We start from the raw sequence: 16,472 nt of genomic DNA on the forward strand, positions 1-16,472 counted from the left end.
AGAGGTCGGTTAAATAATTCATTCAGTATGAAAAGCCACCTCTATCTTTTCCATAGTACTGAAAGATAGAACTGAGGCTTAGGTCGACTGCTTTAATACAGTTCTGAGATAGACTTGAGTATGCTCACTAAGACAATATCAGATGATGTGAAACAGCTTCATCTAGTGGTTGTTTAGGCAGTGAACCTAAACCCTAAAAGAATTAAGCCCCATTTCAGTTGCTCAAAACCTGTCCCCCTCTCAATCCACGTTACATGTACTCTGCTTTTTCAAATATGCAGTTTAATAGGCCACTGTTAACTAACATACTCTCCTTTAACCGTGATTACATTAAAATATTCGCTTTTCAGATAATTATTCACAAATAACGTATAGGTCCCTTGTGCCCTACGATCAACAAAATTGTTTTGCTGGGACAAGTTGTGGTGGACCTCTTACGCACTGGTTAGGCTCGGAAGAACGTGTAAAAGAATATTACACTTGTGGCCACTAGATGGTAATGTGTGCTAGCCTGTTTATAAAGGTTCGACTGAATTGGATTCAACAGGTGTTAATCAGAGAGTTACTTTGTCGTTTTGTTTTTCATTTTCGAATGCAGAAGAATAGTGATCGCTATTTAAGCTTAGAGGATATTTCGACTGAACTCCCGGGTAGTATTAATAACAAATTGTTGGTATAGACAACGTTCAAATTGGCATTTGCTTGATATTTTAGTCATGTCAGAAAAAGCAGAAGTTGATTTGACGATGGCTAAGCAAAATACTGGTGTGTGGCTGGTGAAGGTTGGTTAATAAAGCCAAGTTCGCTAATTTGATTTGACGCAGAGAACATCTTCTGTTATATAGCTTATCAAATATGCTGCTTTTCCAACAGATCCCCAAATATCTTTCTCAGCAGTGGGCCAAAGCAACTGGACGAGGAGAAGTAGGCAAACTGAAAATCGAAAAGTACGCATACACCAGCAATGCTTCCAGTGTAGACTCCCATAATAGGCCTGCTGTCCCTCTAATCATGAATGGAAAGAAAATACACGTGACAGTCTTCAATTTATGACTATGGATAGGCTAGATTTTTCCACTAATTTCTCACCCGCTCTTTTTTATTGAAGGAATCAAGGTAAAACAATGGTAAGACTGCTTTTTTACATATAAAGCTGATTCACTTTCAAAACACTCTCCATATGATGTCACTATTAATTAGTGGATGTAGTGTTCGTTCAGACAACTGTAAGGACATTTTTGTAGTCAATCTCCTTTCAATCAATGATTTAATGACTGAGAAAAAACTGCTCAGGTGTCCTTCACGCTGAATGAGGAGTTAACGACGGTTGACAGCATTGGGGAGAAGGCATCATTAGTGCGAGTGCCTCAAGAGCACCCACTGACAGTGCAGAATGTTGGAGGACACACTCTGGCTGTATTTACTGAGGGATCAGGTGAGTTTTGACATCAAATTGCACTTCTGAAACTAGGAAACACTTTTAAACTAAGAGACAGCAACAGTATCTTGTCCAGAGCTGTCCTGAAGCGTAAGGTAGTTGGGACATTCATTATTTCCTCTACTATGTTAATTGTTTTAGTGTGGCCAAGCTACATTCTTTGACCAAATGCAAAAGGAGGTTTGAATTGAATTTTGTCTGTGATGTGTGTGTGTGTGTGTGTGTGTAATGCTACACTGTTTTAATAACTACACTTATTAATGCATTGGTGGTTTTGTAGTTGGTTTTCCACCAAAACCCGCAGGACCAATTTGCTTCAGACACTGTCTGAAAATAGACTAATCCTCTGATCAAACGTTGTACTGTCTGAGCAGTGCAGTTGGTACAGTGTCAGCTTTTGCCAGCCAAGCAGTCTCAGCTTTAACAAAAAAAAAAAAAAAATGATGATGGGTACAGTTTCTCATCTTGTTACCAAGGACTCAGTTTCTCATCTTGTTACCAGTTAAGTCAGATGTTGGATTTTTAAGTGTTGCCAGCTTTTTTTGTGTTTGTTTGGAGCACTTATAATGATTTCCAGACTAGAAGAATATACAGTATGCTTCTACATATTCATATAGATGGATAATATAGTGTGAGGGTGTTTCGCAGAAAAGGTCTGGGTCTTATGAAAAGATGTGTCAGAGCACAGTAAAGGACGCAATAAGATGTAAGGAAACATTATAATTTTACCTTTTAATGATTCACTTTTGGTTGAAATGTGAAATTTCAGTTCCCATGCTTTCATTCACTTCACTTATGGGTTTTTTTTTTTTTTTCAGCCAACTGCCAAGCTCTTGCAAGCTGCAGGTATTGATTAAGTGGTTGCTTAGCAACAGGTTTGCTACAGAAGTTGCTGATGAATAGAGCCTGAGCTGTACAGTTAAAAGCCCCTTTCTCTTGGCTATGGGGGTGGTAAATGAACATTTTCTGGGGCGAAGTGGGGTTACTTTTCTTTTTTAAATTATGAATAGAGATCATCTTGGGTGAGAATGACTAAGAATATAAACACTGTGTACCCTCTTCCCAGGGTCACTGAAATAACGAAAGTCTACAATCATCTTTCTGATTGACTGATTTATTTTTTTAGTCTGTAAAATGAAAACCAAGTGTGACTGATTGTTCATCACATTGTTATGCTGAGTATATGTGGACTGCTGTGTTGAGTTTTATTATTGTCTGCTACATATGTTAATGGAGTTATTGTCTTTATAAATATACAGATTCCCCTTCAATTGCATGAACAATGTTAAGGACTGCTGCTGTTACATTGGTAGTTTAGGTGTAAAAGATGCATCCTCTGCTGCTGCAGTACATCAGTTTATTTGGACTTAACGTTTAACATTGAGTGAGTTCTGGTGTGCATAGCTCACATGTTTGAATGACTTCAGGACAGGCAGTGTGAAGGAAAAGCTCTTTTCTTTCTTGTGTAGATGTAAGATTCACCACTTGTTAACTGCTGAAGGCACACTGAAGGTCAGAGCAGAGAAACAGGGTGTACAGTCACTTTCCACACACACACACACACACACACAAAGTCTTGTTCTGAAGCTTAGCATTGTGAGGTGTTATGGAGAATGCATTTTTCACTCAGCAGTACCAATTGTCATTAGCTGCTTGAAATAGAAATGCCGTCTTTCAGCTCACACAAAAGGGTCACGTGACCGGGATAATCGGTACCGCATATTTGTGGGTGAATGCGTGGTGTTGATCATCATGTTTAACTCAACAGAATTCTTCTCAATTATACATTGTCTAGAAACAGACACACAAGCCTGAAGCACATTAAGAGAGGTGAACAGAAGCTGAGAGAGAGAGAGAGTTTAGAGTCTATGCCAGCATGAGGCTTATTCAAACATCAATATTCAGGTGTTCTGTTTATGCAAGTAAACTGACAATCCTTGCGCATTCAAGACATGGATCTGTTGGTGCATCTGGTTTTGGAGAAATAATAGATCCACGTTATAATGTCTTGTTGCACAAATGACTCTGACTTTTTAATAACCCTAAAACAGATGATGCATAACATGTCATTTGATTTCATTTTTAATATTTCTATGATGTATAATGCTGCTGTCTTGTGGTGGGGAGAAATATAGCTTTTATGGGGGGTGAAACATACAATTCTTGTTTCCCTTTGGGTGTTTTCATCAAGAAAGCTGCAAAGAACATTTGTTCAATCAGTTGGCAGCACACCAGAACTGAGCATAGAAATCCAATTCTAGAGTGAGAATCCACTTGCGCAAGATTATTATTGTGAAGGTCTCAGAGCTCCCCATGTAAACATTCTATGCTTTTTTTTTTTTTTTAGGTAGGTGCAAACAGTGTTAGCTAATTTTTTTTTTTCATCATCATTAACGTGAAACTATAGAATTATTTGTTCAGACTCTTTTATTTATTAAATAGGGCTTTTTGGCATGACTCCATATGATTTTATTCTTAAGGGAATGTTAGCTGCTCTGGCTTGATTTGCATTTCATTTTATTTGCATAAATGTGTGAAAAAGAGTGTTCTCAGCTCTTCTCTCTGTCTGTTTGGATAGACTGTAGTTATGAAAGCTGTCTCGCAGTGGCATGCGCAGCCCTGAATTCACATGGTTAGCCTGACCAATTAATTATTAGATTGTTAAAGAGAGATATTACTCATTCCTCCATGGTAACACTTGATGAGAATCAGCGGGCTATTGTTGCAATGTAGGAGTTTTATTCGCCTGGCAACAAATGAACACAAGACCAATCTGTGAAATTCTGAGCATGTAGTGGCATCCCTTCATTTGAACATTAAAATGATTTCTCTTCCTCCTGAAAGGACCTGCTGGTCTCCTGGTGTCTGTGGGTTAAAAAGAGAGGCCAGCCAGGAATGACGACAGCTAATAAGCCCCGTGGTCTCTCATCAAAAATGTATGGGTTTTATCTGCAATTAAAAAAGAACTCGGTTTGATGTCTTCACACAAACTGTTGGGTTGGGGATGTTCCCATTTCCTTGTGTCAGAAGTGTACTTCTGATTCATTCAGTGGGAGATGAAGACATGACAGATTCAATTGAAACAGATGGATTCTTGTGTGTGGAGATGAAGCTCGCTCCGCTGTGGGCGTAACCATATGTCTGATGTTACTTAATTTGAAAAGCATTGAGTTTGAGTTGTTTTTAGCTGTATTTATCAGTGCCACAACTGAGGCTTGTTTATCAGGACAGTGTTCAACTTGATTGATTTTTCTTAATCTGTATGGATTTTTAACACTGCATAGATTGTCCTTTTATGATTTTCCCCATTCCTTTTCAGTTTTGATACAGAGAATCTGCTTTGACTGCACAGTGTAATATTTTGCAAAACTAGATGGAGAGACCAGCAAAATGTAATACCAAATTTGATACGATACATGAGTCATGTCAAATTAACATAATTGGCACAGAATCATGGGATCTAATCTGCATACATGTTCTATTTATATTGTAGCCTGTGTAAACTGAGTGTCCCTGGATAATGTAAATTTAGATCAATGCTTCAGGAAAAATGTAACGGTTATTGAATAGATTCATTTTTAGGTCAGATTTTTCTGCATACTTTTTTTCATTTAGGGCAATAATTCTGTGTTGCAAGCTTACATCACTGTCACTAAGGAAAAGAAATACATCTATTTATATTACATGTTCTGCGCTTCAACAAAACATGCATTACTCATACTCAAAACGATTCTACACAGGGAGATGAAGAATACAGCAAAGTTCCTGAATAAAAAAAAAATACACTTAAATTAGACACTTAAGAGAATTTTCGAAACGGTTGTCTAGTAACATCAACTCTTTATAACTTTATTGGTGGAAAACATTCACAGGTTCAAGATAACATTTGGCTCTTCACCTCACTTTTCACAACACCAGCAATTACAGATTTGACTGCCAAATGAAATGATTGTTGCATTTGCGTTATGTGATATTTCAACCTGTTGAGCTTAAACCACAGTTTCAATATATCTTTTGCATGACAGTAAGCGATTTCCAGTGATGTCGAATTATGGTGTCATGATGACGTTAAAAAGGTTTTGTTGATTACATCAGTGTCCCAATCCATGTGCCGTTCCCGTTTCCTGTAAATTCCGGCTTGTGGCGACCAAAACAAACTCTAAAACACAGAAACCAGAAATACACAATACATAACATCTCTTTAGTTCATCAAGGCTCTTAGGAGGAGTAGGCAAGAGTTGAAAAAAAAAGCGCAGAGCTGAGTGGAAATATGTGCTTTTTAAATCCAGTGAAGATGCTCTGGAGGTGGCAGTGGATGTGGCTGTCGGTAGGTTATGCGGTTTGATGTGACTTCAGTTCTAGATGGATCAGTTCTTGACAAAGTGCAGAGCCTCGCAGTGAACCACGGAGCCGCGGCTGCTGTCCAGGCAGGTGAGTAGACGGTAGCCCCCTTTCAGAGCCAGCATTACCGTCTCCAGCTTCAGGCACTCCAGCGTGCACAAGAATGTGCTGTCCTCCTTCAGAACCAGCCGAGAGCCCTGCTCCGATTTGATGAAGTGGCGGAACTGGATGATGTTAGACGATACCTCAAACTCCTCCGGGAAACCATCGAGGCGGCTCTTGGAGATCTGAACCAGCCTGCTCTTTACCTTTTCGATGAAGCTCGTGTCGCTGCAGTAGACCTTCAGGCCATGGGAGCGTTCGTTGCTGTCCGTCACCTCCAGGAAGGCAGGCTCTCTCTGGGCCGCCCTCTGCTGCTCCCACTCTTGCACGGCTTCGGCCAGGTCGCCGAGTCGGTAGAATTCAGCTTCGCGGCGCAGCAAAGCCGATTCTTTAAAGTCTTCTGGAAGCAGCAGCTCACCAAGCCGCAGGAAATTCAGCACGTGACGGAAGATGGGACCATCACGGTCGATAAAGGTGTTTCCCATGCTGTCAATGTGCTGCACGGGTCGTTTGCCGCTCACTATCTCCTCCAGCAGAGACCCGGAGTGTCTGATCAGGGTTTGCCTCTGCGCAGCGTACAGGTAGCCCCCCACGTTGATGGTGATGGTGCCGGAGGAGGGCTTTTTGAAGCTCTTGCTGGGCTGCAGCAGGTCTGGGTTGATCTGTCTCAGTTCGCTCTCCATCCTTCTGAGCTCCCATTCCATGCCGTTCCTCGCACCCAGCCTGCTGGATTGTGTGTGTCGTCTGAATGCGTATGTGTGTGTGTGTGTGTGTGTGTGTGTGCGCGTGCAGCGTGTGTGAGCGAAGTGAGTGGGAGCGGGAGCGCAGTTTGTGCAGCGCTCGTTGGTGTAGAGCGCGAGGGAGCACTGAAACACCGTCAACAGCGTCTGAACCTTTCACGGCCGAACAGACACACACACACACACTCACTCACTCACTCACACGCGCACGCTTGCAGTCACAGGAAGAGGAGGGGTGTGAGAGGTGCGCTCGGCTGCAACGGGGAAGGGGGTTTGTGAGAGAGAGAGAGAGAGAGAGGGAGAGAGAGAGATGGAAAGGGAAAGAGGGAACACGTTGTTGCTCCTCCACTCTAAGCGCTGGATTTAATCACCTCCCTACTTCTAGCCGGCTTTCTCAGTCTGAGCAATTAGTGTTGCTCCCTCTGATGAAAAGGCTCCTGAGCCGTGGCGACCGCATGTGAGCTCACAGGAGAGGGGCAAATCACAGGGGCCAGAGCTAATGAACTCCCTCCAGCGAGGGCTGGGAGAAGGTGGGGTGAGGGATTTTAATGTTAAAGTCAATGCATGTTTAAGTGTCTCAAAGTCTTTGCTTTGTAGAGCCATCTGTTGTGCTTGTATGATGTGCCAACAATTGGCAGCTTTATCAGTCAATTAGAGCCAGCACACAGTACAGAGAGTGTTTATGCAAAATGGCTTTTTTTTTTCTTCTCCCCTTCTCTTTTAAATGGCATGAATGTAGTTAGTCGGGCTCTCTTGCGCTCTCTCTCTCTTTGAGGAAACCCTAAGATAGGCGTTGTGGCGCTTGTATCCAGGGAAGAAATGACCCAATTACCAGTGGTGTGAGTGTGAATCAAGGTAAAGCCCTTTGATTTTTGAAGATGCACCTATTTGTTCTCTCAGGGGAATTAGTGCCTAACTGGCCCCTGGCTGTCTCTGTGTGTGTTGTACATGAGGCATAGTGTTGTCACCATAAGCCTCCAAGGCTAAGCACTTCAAATCGATATGCTTAATATAGTGCAGTGAGAATAGAGGCTGACAGTGACAGACTACCAGAGTGATGCCTTGGTTTGTCACCAAGGAGATGTGGCCTTTATATAGACATCTGTAGTAATGTGTTTTCAGGGAATCGGTGGATAGCCGTTGTGACATCTTAACGCACCGCGTCCCTGTAGGATGACAATCTGTCAAACAGTTTGGACGATAATATCCTTCCCTCGGGCGTTCTTTCCTTAGTGATCCACATCAACATGGTGGGTGTTTTTTTTTTGTTTTGTTTTTTCTTTTGTCATCAGCAAGAGTGTGCTGGTTAATTAACAGTTTGAGATAGAAATGTCCGTCATATTGGATTTCATATCTGATACGCTCATCTGGATACTGTAAAGCATGTAGTCAGAGGCTTGTTTTTTCTTCTTTTTTTCTTTTCTTTTTTCTTTCTTTTCTTTTTTTTTTTTTAAACTCGAGGCAAATATATAATTTTAGATGAGATGACATAGGTCTGATTTGAGCGAAGTGAGTAACAGATTGCAAGAGTCATGTATAACTGATGATTACGGTCATGGAAAGTGGCCATCTCATGATTTTTAATCAACATACGATTACTGAAATTATTCAGGCACATTTGAATTACAAAGTAGGATTTACAAAAGCAGTAAAAATCGTGAAGAACTGACCTGTCCTCCTGTATGCCATACTTCATTTTAATTAGCATACATAATTGTACAACTTAATGGCAAATATCACCTTATACTCACTGTCAGGAAAGATCATTAAAGTATAAATGTTAGCCTGCGTCATTATTATATGCAGTGGTATAATATGCTATATATAGCTGAATATTAAATCAGTTGTGTCTTACTGTGTCTATGACAGCACTGATGGCTAAACTGTCAGTCATTTCTGGCACACGTTCTGAATATGAAACATTTGTCACTTCTAACAGCGAATTGCAGCTGACTATAGTTATATAACAGAACAGAGGTGCAGGTAGACATAACAATGTGAACACAGGCAGAAAAAAAATAGTGCCACAGAAATTTGATATGATCTCCATTTCCCATTTGAAAAAGCCCCTGAGGCATGTGTTAAAAAAATGAATTGTTATATTGGGTTTCACAGTCATATCTTAAAGTGTCCACACACACACACACACATCCCCCTCTCTGTGTTTAAAACCCTGAAGATTACAGTTGGCACTCTTGTCTTTTTACACGTCCCCAGCATCTGGCATTTCAGAAGTTCATTTGTTATCGTTCTTTAAATAATCTGAACTGAGATGAAAACTCTTCATCTTCTGGAAAACTATAAGTTTGCTGCTTTTGTAGCAGCTAGGGAGGAAAAAAAAATCAACCTCAAATAAATAAATAAATAAATAAAAGAAAGAAAAGGGAAAAAAAGCACCGTCTTCCTTTTCTGTACATGTTGCCAAATTGTTTTGGTTAAAAATGCATAAAAAAAAAAGAGAGGCGGGAGGATTGGGCGGACGAGGCATCGAGCGATAGCGAAGAAGATCTTATTCAGATGAGCAGAAATGTCTGGAAATTTGAGCTGCTGTTTGTAGGTGGGAGGTGAGAGTGGAGGGGGGAGTTTGAGGCCCAGGGAGGGTTGGAGATCTCACTGTGAGCATATGGAGGGCAAAGCTGGTGGGATCATGTGAGGGGGTGGATGACTGACCCTCCCAACCCTGCTAACATCTCAGCTGCATCTCCACAGCCCACAGCCACCCCCAAACTACCCCTACTCCATTCAAGAAAAAAAATGAAAGCCTCTCCTACGTAGCCCAGAGAGCTTCACCATGGTTTTTTTTTTGTTTTTTTTTTTTTAATATTTTCTTGTGGAACAACTTATGTAACGTTATGGCATCTGAGTTGTGTTTTAAAAGATGCGGCGAGAGTTGCACCTGACTGTGGAGCGCAGAGAAGATCCATGTTGGAAGGTCTTGCGTGGCAGTGACCTTGGTTTGTGTCCTGTGGGTAATTGTGTGGAAAATGGATGCCTCGGCAAAGTTCAGAAACACAGCGTGGGCGTATTTATGGAGTGACTCCAGCAAGTGTTCTGGCACTCGACAGGCAGTAATTGTCGATAATTGAGTGCGTTATCAAAGCATCGGTGATGGATTGTGTGAGTGATTTTTTTTTTTTTTTACATCAAAAAGGCTTCTGTGTGTAAAATTACACAAGCCGTCTCACTTTTCTGGTCAGTCCTGCGTAGTCGATACATGTATCAGCGGATAAATGCAAAACCACGAGAGTGAAGGCAGAAGGCCTCTTTCAGAGGATTGCTAATCAAATGACTGTAGGCTTGAAGCAGGCTAATAAATTTCAGCCTGGTCTCGAGGCATGGTTATTAAATCTATGGTTCTCATAGCTCACCAGATCACAGCAATTAAGAGTTACGCACTTCAGGACAGAGGCGCTGAAACCGGTAGGCTGAATGAAATAAATAAATACAGATCAAATTCTAATGTCAAGTAGAATTTTAAACAGAGCTCTGGCCCCTGTCACCACAGTAAAGAACATTTGATTTTTCAAGTGTTGTGTAACAGTACTTTTCTCAATTGATTTTACCGAGGAGTACAGCATGCTCAAAAGTGGTCCCACATACTGTAACTCAATGAATTATTTTTATGTTTGAAAGACAAGATCGCTCTAGAAGGCATGGTGGTACAGCGTGCTGAATGCAGACCGGCTGTCAACGAGAACTACATGAAACTGAAAAAGTGAGTGAACTGGGAACACATCTTGGAAAAAATCTTGGACCTTAACCCCCTTTCCCAAAGCAGTCATTCTGTGGAATTTCGGCTAGAATTCTACACTTTCTGAGATCTAATATCATCGGTAACTAACAGAGATTATCACTCAGGTGTTGGTGATTGGTGTTAGACTTCCATCACCACTCTCAGATTAATATGTTAACCCTATGCAAAACAGATTGTTGACATTTGTTGCCAGCATTTGATTATTTTGGTTTGAATGAAATGATGTAAATCTGCTGACCAAAGTTGGAGCTCTTTTCTTTTTTTTTCTTTCTTTTTTTTTTTTTTTTATAGACTTCAGATTGAAGACTTAACCAAACCAGTGCGTCTCTCACAGCAGCTAGAGAAAGCAGTCACTACTAACTACAAACCTGTATCCAATCACACCTACAATGTAAGCTTGTGTGTATATGTGTGTAAAACTGCTGAGAGTGATAGAGAAGGGTGTGCTCTGTCCATTCCATTGGTTTCTGTGTACTGTTGATGCACAGATGGAGTATGAGAAGAAAAAGAAAGAGGAGGGAAAGCGAACGAGGGCAGATAAACAGAAGGTTCTGGAAATGCTCTTCTGTGCCTTTGAGAAACACCAGTTCTACAACATTAAAGACCTGGTAGACATCACAAAGCAACCTGTGGTGAGTAATACTTAGTCAGTGCAACTAAAGGGTGGTCTAGACAGATGCACAACACCTGTGGCATTTACAATACACACTTCTTGGCAACACCCCCCCCCCACCCCACACCCCAGTGTTTGCCCTGGACCCTGAACAGGCACTTGGCAGTAGCTGTTCATGCAGTTTACTCAGAGGCTTGTATATAACGAGCGGCGATATGCGATTTAGGGCAAAAACAGGCTACAGCTACGGCGCTTTTTTATGTCATTAGCTTGGAGCTTGAGATGAACTCATCAGTGCCCTATTTACCCATTGAATTTCAATGTAGCATGACTCACTTACTTAGTCATGTATCATTCAGCACTCATGTGACCTTAGGCTTTTGGGAAAGGCATCAAAATCCCTAAATATTATTCACACATTCTTCACGTCTGTATGTTAATCCAATCAAAAAAAAAAAAGTTATAGCGACAAAATATACACACTCCAGACAGCGCTTCCTGTGACAATTGTTATCTGGCTGATTGCACTTATCACATATAAGTGAGCTGAATGTTCCTGGAGGTAAATGCCACTTCACAGCCATTGAAGTTGCTCTTGGTGCTTGAGAAATGGATTTGTGATGAAATTATAATCGAGTCATAACTATATATAGGCAATGATTAGAGCAACTAATCAGAACCAGGGCAAGATTACAATACGCTGCCAAAAAGCATACTTGCTACTGACCCCTGGTGGCTTTAGTGGCAACAACAGGTCAAGAGACCTAGCTTGGCCACGAGATGTAAACAAACAGGTAAATACCGATGTTGAGTTTACAGCATACGACGGCAATAAACACACAAAACTACTTGGCTTTACGTGAGCGGTTTCTTGGTGAAGCAGCAAATTTGTTTAATGTGTTCCAAACGGTTAAAAATGTCTTACCGTTGAGGTTTCATTTCATCTCATCCTAGATTTACCTGAAGGAGATCCTGCGGGAGATTGGGGTATATAATGCACGGGGGCCAAACAAGAGTACCTGGGAACTCAAGCCAGAGTACCGTCATTACCAGGAGGCTGAAGAAAAGGGAGAAGGGGAACACAAGACCGATCGACAGGACTAGTACACTCATCTGCCGTGGAAAACGCAGTATAGTCACCGTTTAGTCACTTTTTTTTTTTTCTTCTTCCTCCCCAAACTTTGTCATTAAAAATTGTTTGATGAAACAGCATCGCGCAAAGACAAGTGCTGTTTTCGAATTGCTGTGTCATTTTGTTCGACAGTGGTCAACATTGCTGGTTAATGGGCTCATTTGCCCATGTGTGGGCTTAGTTCATCAGATTTAATATAAGTGTTGTGTTATGTTGAGAACGAATGGAAGTTAAATGTCAGCATTTGCATATGTCGCACAAACTCTTCAGACATTACAACGGTCATCGTGCTTTAGAGTGGGTGTTGATATAGGGATAACTGCTGGCATTTGGAGAGAGAGAGAGAGAGAGAAATAAGACACTTTTATAGGACCTCGTCCAGTGGTTTATTAGTTATACACTTCATCAAATCACAAGCAATCCTTTCAGGAACATGGCATACATCAATATGCAATCGAAACCAAGCTAACACAGGCCAGGGTGATTCAGCCGATCAGTCAAGCTGTAAAGAATCGTCTCTGTGTGATGAGGCAGTCCTCGCCTTTCGTGGTGGAGGGTTTTTTTTTTTTTTCACACCAGCAAATTCAGAGGATCAGTATCATACACGCCAAATCCACACGCTGTCTTTCTAATGGCTTTTTTTATTTTACCACACTCTACTTGGGCCTGAGCAAGATGAGTGAGTTACAAGCCCACGGGCCTGGGGAACATACACCACGTTAAAATACTTCTCATTCCAAAAGTGCAAAAAAAAAAAAAAGAAAAAAAATTTGTCTGGTCCATGATCTTGGCTCAATTGCGAAAAGGCAGCCAGTCTGAAGTACTCCTGTATCCCGGTATGTTACTGCAAAGAAAAGACAGCAAGAGAGTGCAAGGGTATGAGTGTGACATGAAATGTTGTGGTGCTGGATCTTATAAAGACACAAAATGTCTTCAAATCTTTCCCCCCTTACATTTGCACAGAATTCCATTCACAATGACCTGATGTGTATGATGTTGAGCTTCAAAATAATATTTAGAGTGAACTAATAATTCACTCTAAACCACATCCATACCACTGTTTCTAATTACTAACACAAGGAAACTCAGCGCTCAGGACCTATGCACCCCCTTTCTCCTTCTCTCTAATTTGCGTGTTAAATTTTCAAAGTGTCTCTACATCTCTGATATGAGTGAGGCTTAGCTCATGCTTCCCCTAATACAAGTGACCCCTCACACCCATCTTTCAACACTCCGGCCTCACCAAGCTACACTCCAACCTCTTTTCACATTACACGTCACTTAAGCTTTGTCTTATGCAACAGCTGACTATAAAGCGGGGGGGGGTATTTATCACTGTCTTGAACGATTAAACAAATTAAAGTGCTGTTCGCAATTCAGAGCATCCTTGCTTGTTCTAAATCAGGGAGAGTCTGTTTCCGATGCAGTACTTACACATTTCTCTATCTCCAGGCCATCCTTGAAGAAGACCATGAAGGGGGTGATTCCATCTTCACGGTAGTCCAGCAGTCCCACCATGCCCTCAGGGTTCATCGACTCGCCTGTGAAAAACTGTCAGAGAGAGAGAGTCATCCTCCATAAAATAACTGTCACTCCTTCATCGTAAGATGCACAACAACAAGAAGAAAAAAAACTTTTCGGTACTCATCAGTGTCACAAGCACCGACATTTATTCTTTGGCAAGGAAAAAAAAATATTTACAGGTACGTTTTAAATGATATACTGAGCATCAAAAAAAAAAACCCTTATCAAATCTTGGGCAGTCTGTGAAATATTATGAAAAGAAATGTACAATAACACGTTAACAACGAGCATGGGAGGCAACCTGTTGTTCACCGAGTTGTGTTCAAGATACCCGAACAGTGTCATTTGACATTTTTTCATAACATATTTCAAAAGAGTGTCCTCTTACAGTTTTGACAGGCTTTTTAAGCTCAGTATACAACTTGCATGTAATTTACCGTAGCTATATCGAGGACTTTTACTGGGTTGTTCTCAGTGTCTTAGCTACACTGAGTCTCTTGAGGCTACAAACGAACAGTCATAAACATACCATATAAAAAGAAGAATAAATGTAGTTTGGCTTGTGAGCTAAGAACACTTGTCGATAATTCTAACTTAGCTATTCGCTACCCATTTCAGTCATGTATCAATTAAACTAGTTGGTCTAACAACCGGCAAAGAACCGATGCTAAGGTAAGGATCGATAACTAGTGATCACTTTTCTGCAGTGGCAGGCTAGAGAGGAAAGGCAAGGCAAGTCACCACTTGCTCATGAGTCTACTAGTGTAGTACAGATTTATGAAGAGATGCTACAAGAGATTTATTTACTCTGGCAAGGAAGCCCAGTGATGACCTAAATTCGATGAAAATAATTTTGAGTTGAGTTTTCTGTACCTGTGATTGGAACTTAGATTAGAATGTGTTACATGAATCACATACACACACACACAGTCGTTGTGTACACTTTGTAATTTTGTACTTGCCAAGAAATGTGAGAACATTAAAAAAAATAAATAAATAAAAATGAGCAAATGCTAAGCTTAAACTAAAACCTCTAAACTCCATTTGGTTCTGAAAGACTTGTTACCTCATGCTGCTGGTCAAGCAGAGATGCAACTGTACCTGGTAGTTCTTTAGGTTGCCCATAATCTTCTTAATTTCCTCTTGTGCACCACTCATGAATGGTTTTACTCTCTCTGGGTTGTTCTCCTCCAGCTTGGCCTTGATTCTGCAACCAAACAAAAAATGTATACACTTTGACTATCAGCTTCACATATCAGCATTAAAGGAATCTTTAAATGTTAATCTACATGTCAAAACACATTAAAACCAAGCTCCAATGTTGGCGATGACCCCTCTGCGACATCACAATATGAAGTCACTTACGCCTTCATGTAATCCTTGATGTATGCTTTGTATGTCTCCTTGGTGAAAGGTGTCTCTTTGAGTTTATGGTTCAGGATAATGTCCACACCGCTCTCTGTGCTGGATTCAACACCCTCATCTCCACCTTCTGCTGAGGCGTTACCCCCAAAGAGAGAATCATCAAAGTTCTCTGTCCGACTGACCGTCTAAATACAGAGGGGGGTGCAAAATGAGTGTTTCATGTTAGTTTCTCATGAAGTATGGAACTAATTTTAAACTAATAATCCACAAAATACAAGCAAAACTGTAAGATTTATTGGTTTTGAAATATTTTTACAGTAGTTTTGAATGAAATTTGTAACATGACTGGTGTATATACACAAAGATGTACCATGCTTGATAGCTATTAAGAGGTATTTCCCCCCTCGTATACCTTTCCTTCGACTTCGATTAAAATTCCATTGGGAGATTCTTTTATCTTGTAGATGTCAGAGAACATTTCGTCTCCTGAAAATGTAAGAACATCAAGTGATACTCGAGCAAGGCATTTAAATGTAGCTACCGGTTAAGTATAGCAGAACTCAACTCCATGAGGTAGCGGCCAACTAAGCTAAAAATTCTTTTCTACAAACAAGCCACAAAAGTTTCTCGCACGTCTCCCTATTACAGTTTGACACAAGACCAAGAGAAAATATTTTTCGCTGGCTCACGAAACATGTGGTGGTATCACGTATAAACCTGCGTATCAAATTAGCCGGCTAAGTTTGGAGGCAGTGAGAGAGAATTTGCTAGCTGGCTAACCAGCAAACTGAATACAGGCCATTTACCAGAAAATTTTTTTTACAACACAGACTAAACTACAGCACTGTAAAAGTAAACCCACTCATGTTTTCCCTAAACTCTCCCTATAAAATAGATATAGTTATATTTCACGAAAAATCGCCGCAACAATTAGACACGTCGGGGAAATGTGGTTAAAACGCTTCTTAAATATTCTCCCTCGGCGGTAGGCCTCATGGTACAGCTGGCATGGAGGTCTATCCAACTCACTGATTTTTAAGTGTATTGTGGATCATTTAAACACCTTTAGGTAACACATTCGTGAGACGTACATGTACTGTTGTAGTTAAAACTCATACCTGTGATTACGTCTTTGTAGATGATCATTTTGCTGGATTGTAATATCGGGATATCACTAAAAGGCTGCTTCCACCGCAACGGTCCTAGCGCGAAAGGACCGAACAAGGCCTGTTCACTGCCTAGGAAGTGCACGTTGCGCTGACGTCATTATGTGTCCACCCTTTGTAAGCAAAAGGGTGCCCCCTTGTGGAATTGAAACAAGATTCCGGAACAGCCGACTGAGGCGAGATAGCTTTCCATTTGGCAGCACAGTTTGACTAACGGAATTGTGTTTAATTTTAATGTAATGAGCTGTTGTTAAGAGTTGGATTGATTTGGCATGGCCATTGCTCTAATTCTGGAAC

At 40.9% G+C, this 16,472-nt stretch overlaps 3 protein-coding genes across 3 annotated transcripts; 1 reads left to right on the forward strand and 2 right to left on the reverse strand.

The window, feature by feature from the left end:
• The first annotated feature begins 716 nt into the window (after window positions 1-716).
• On the forward strand, window positions 717-12,092 carry gtf2f2b (general transcription factor IIF, polypeptide 2b). The gene is made up of 8 exons (XM_030787584.1): window positions 717-782; window positions 874-947; window positions 1,109-1,127; window positions 1,294-1,435; window positions 10,255-10,336; window positions 10,667-10,766; window positions 10,864-11,007; window positions 11,943-12,092. The coding sequence occupies exons 1-8, from the start codon at window positions 717-719 to the stop codon at window positions 12,090-12,092; spliced, it is 777 nt and encodes a 258-aa protein (XP_030643444.1).
• Window positions 5,806-6,585, reverse strand: kctd4 (potassium channel tetramerization domain containing 4). Its single transcript, XM_030786495.1, has one exon. The coding sequence runs from the start codon at window positions 6,583-6,585 to the stop codon at window positions 5,806-5,808; it is 780 nt and encodes a 259-aa protein (XP_030642355.1).
• Window positions 12,093-12,479: 387 nt separating the features above from the next.
• Window positions 12,480-16,235, reverse strand: tpt1 (tumor protein, translationally-controlled 1). Its single transcript, XM_030785726.1, has 6 exons — window positions 16,128-16,235; window positions 15,422-15,495; window positions 15,010-15,194; window positions 14,746-14,851; window positions 13,555-13,671; window positions 12,480-12,964 (listed from the first exon to the last, which is right to left on the reverse strand). Exons 1-6 carry the CDS (start codon window positions 16,153-16,155, stop codon window positions 12,962-12,964), a joined length of 513 nt encoding a protein of 170 aa, XP_030641586.1. The 5' UTR covers window positions 16,156-16,235; the 3' UTR covers window positions 12,480-12,961.
• Window positions 16,236-16,472: the final 237 nt, after the last annotated feature.

The sequence above is a fragment of the Chanos chanos genome, chromosome 10 (genome assembly GCF_902362185.1).
Source record: "Chanos chanos chromosome 10, fChaCha1.1, whole genome shotgun sequence".
In the NCBI taxonomy this organism is placed as follows: Eukaryota; Metazoa; Chordata; class Actinopteri; order Gonorynchiformes; family Chanidae; genus Chanos; species Chanos chanos.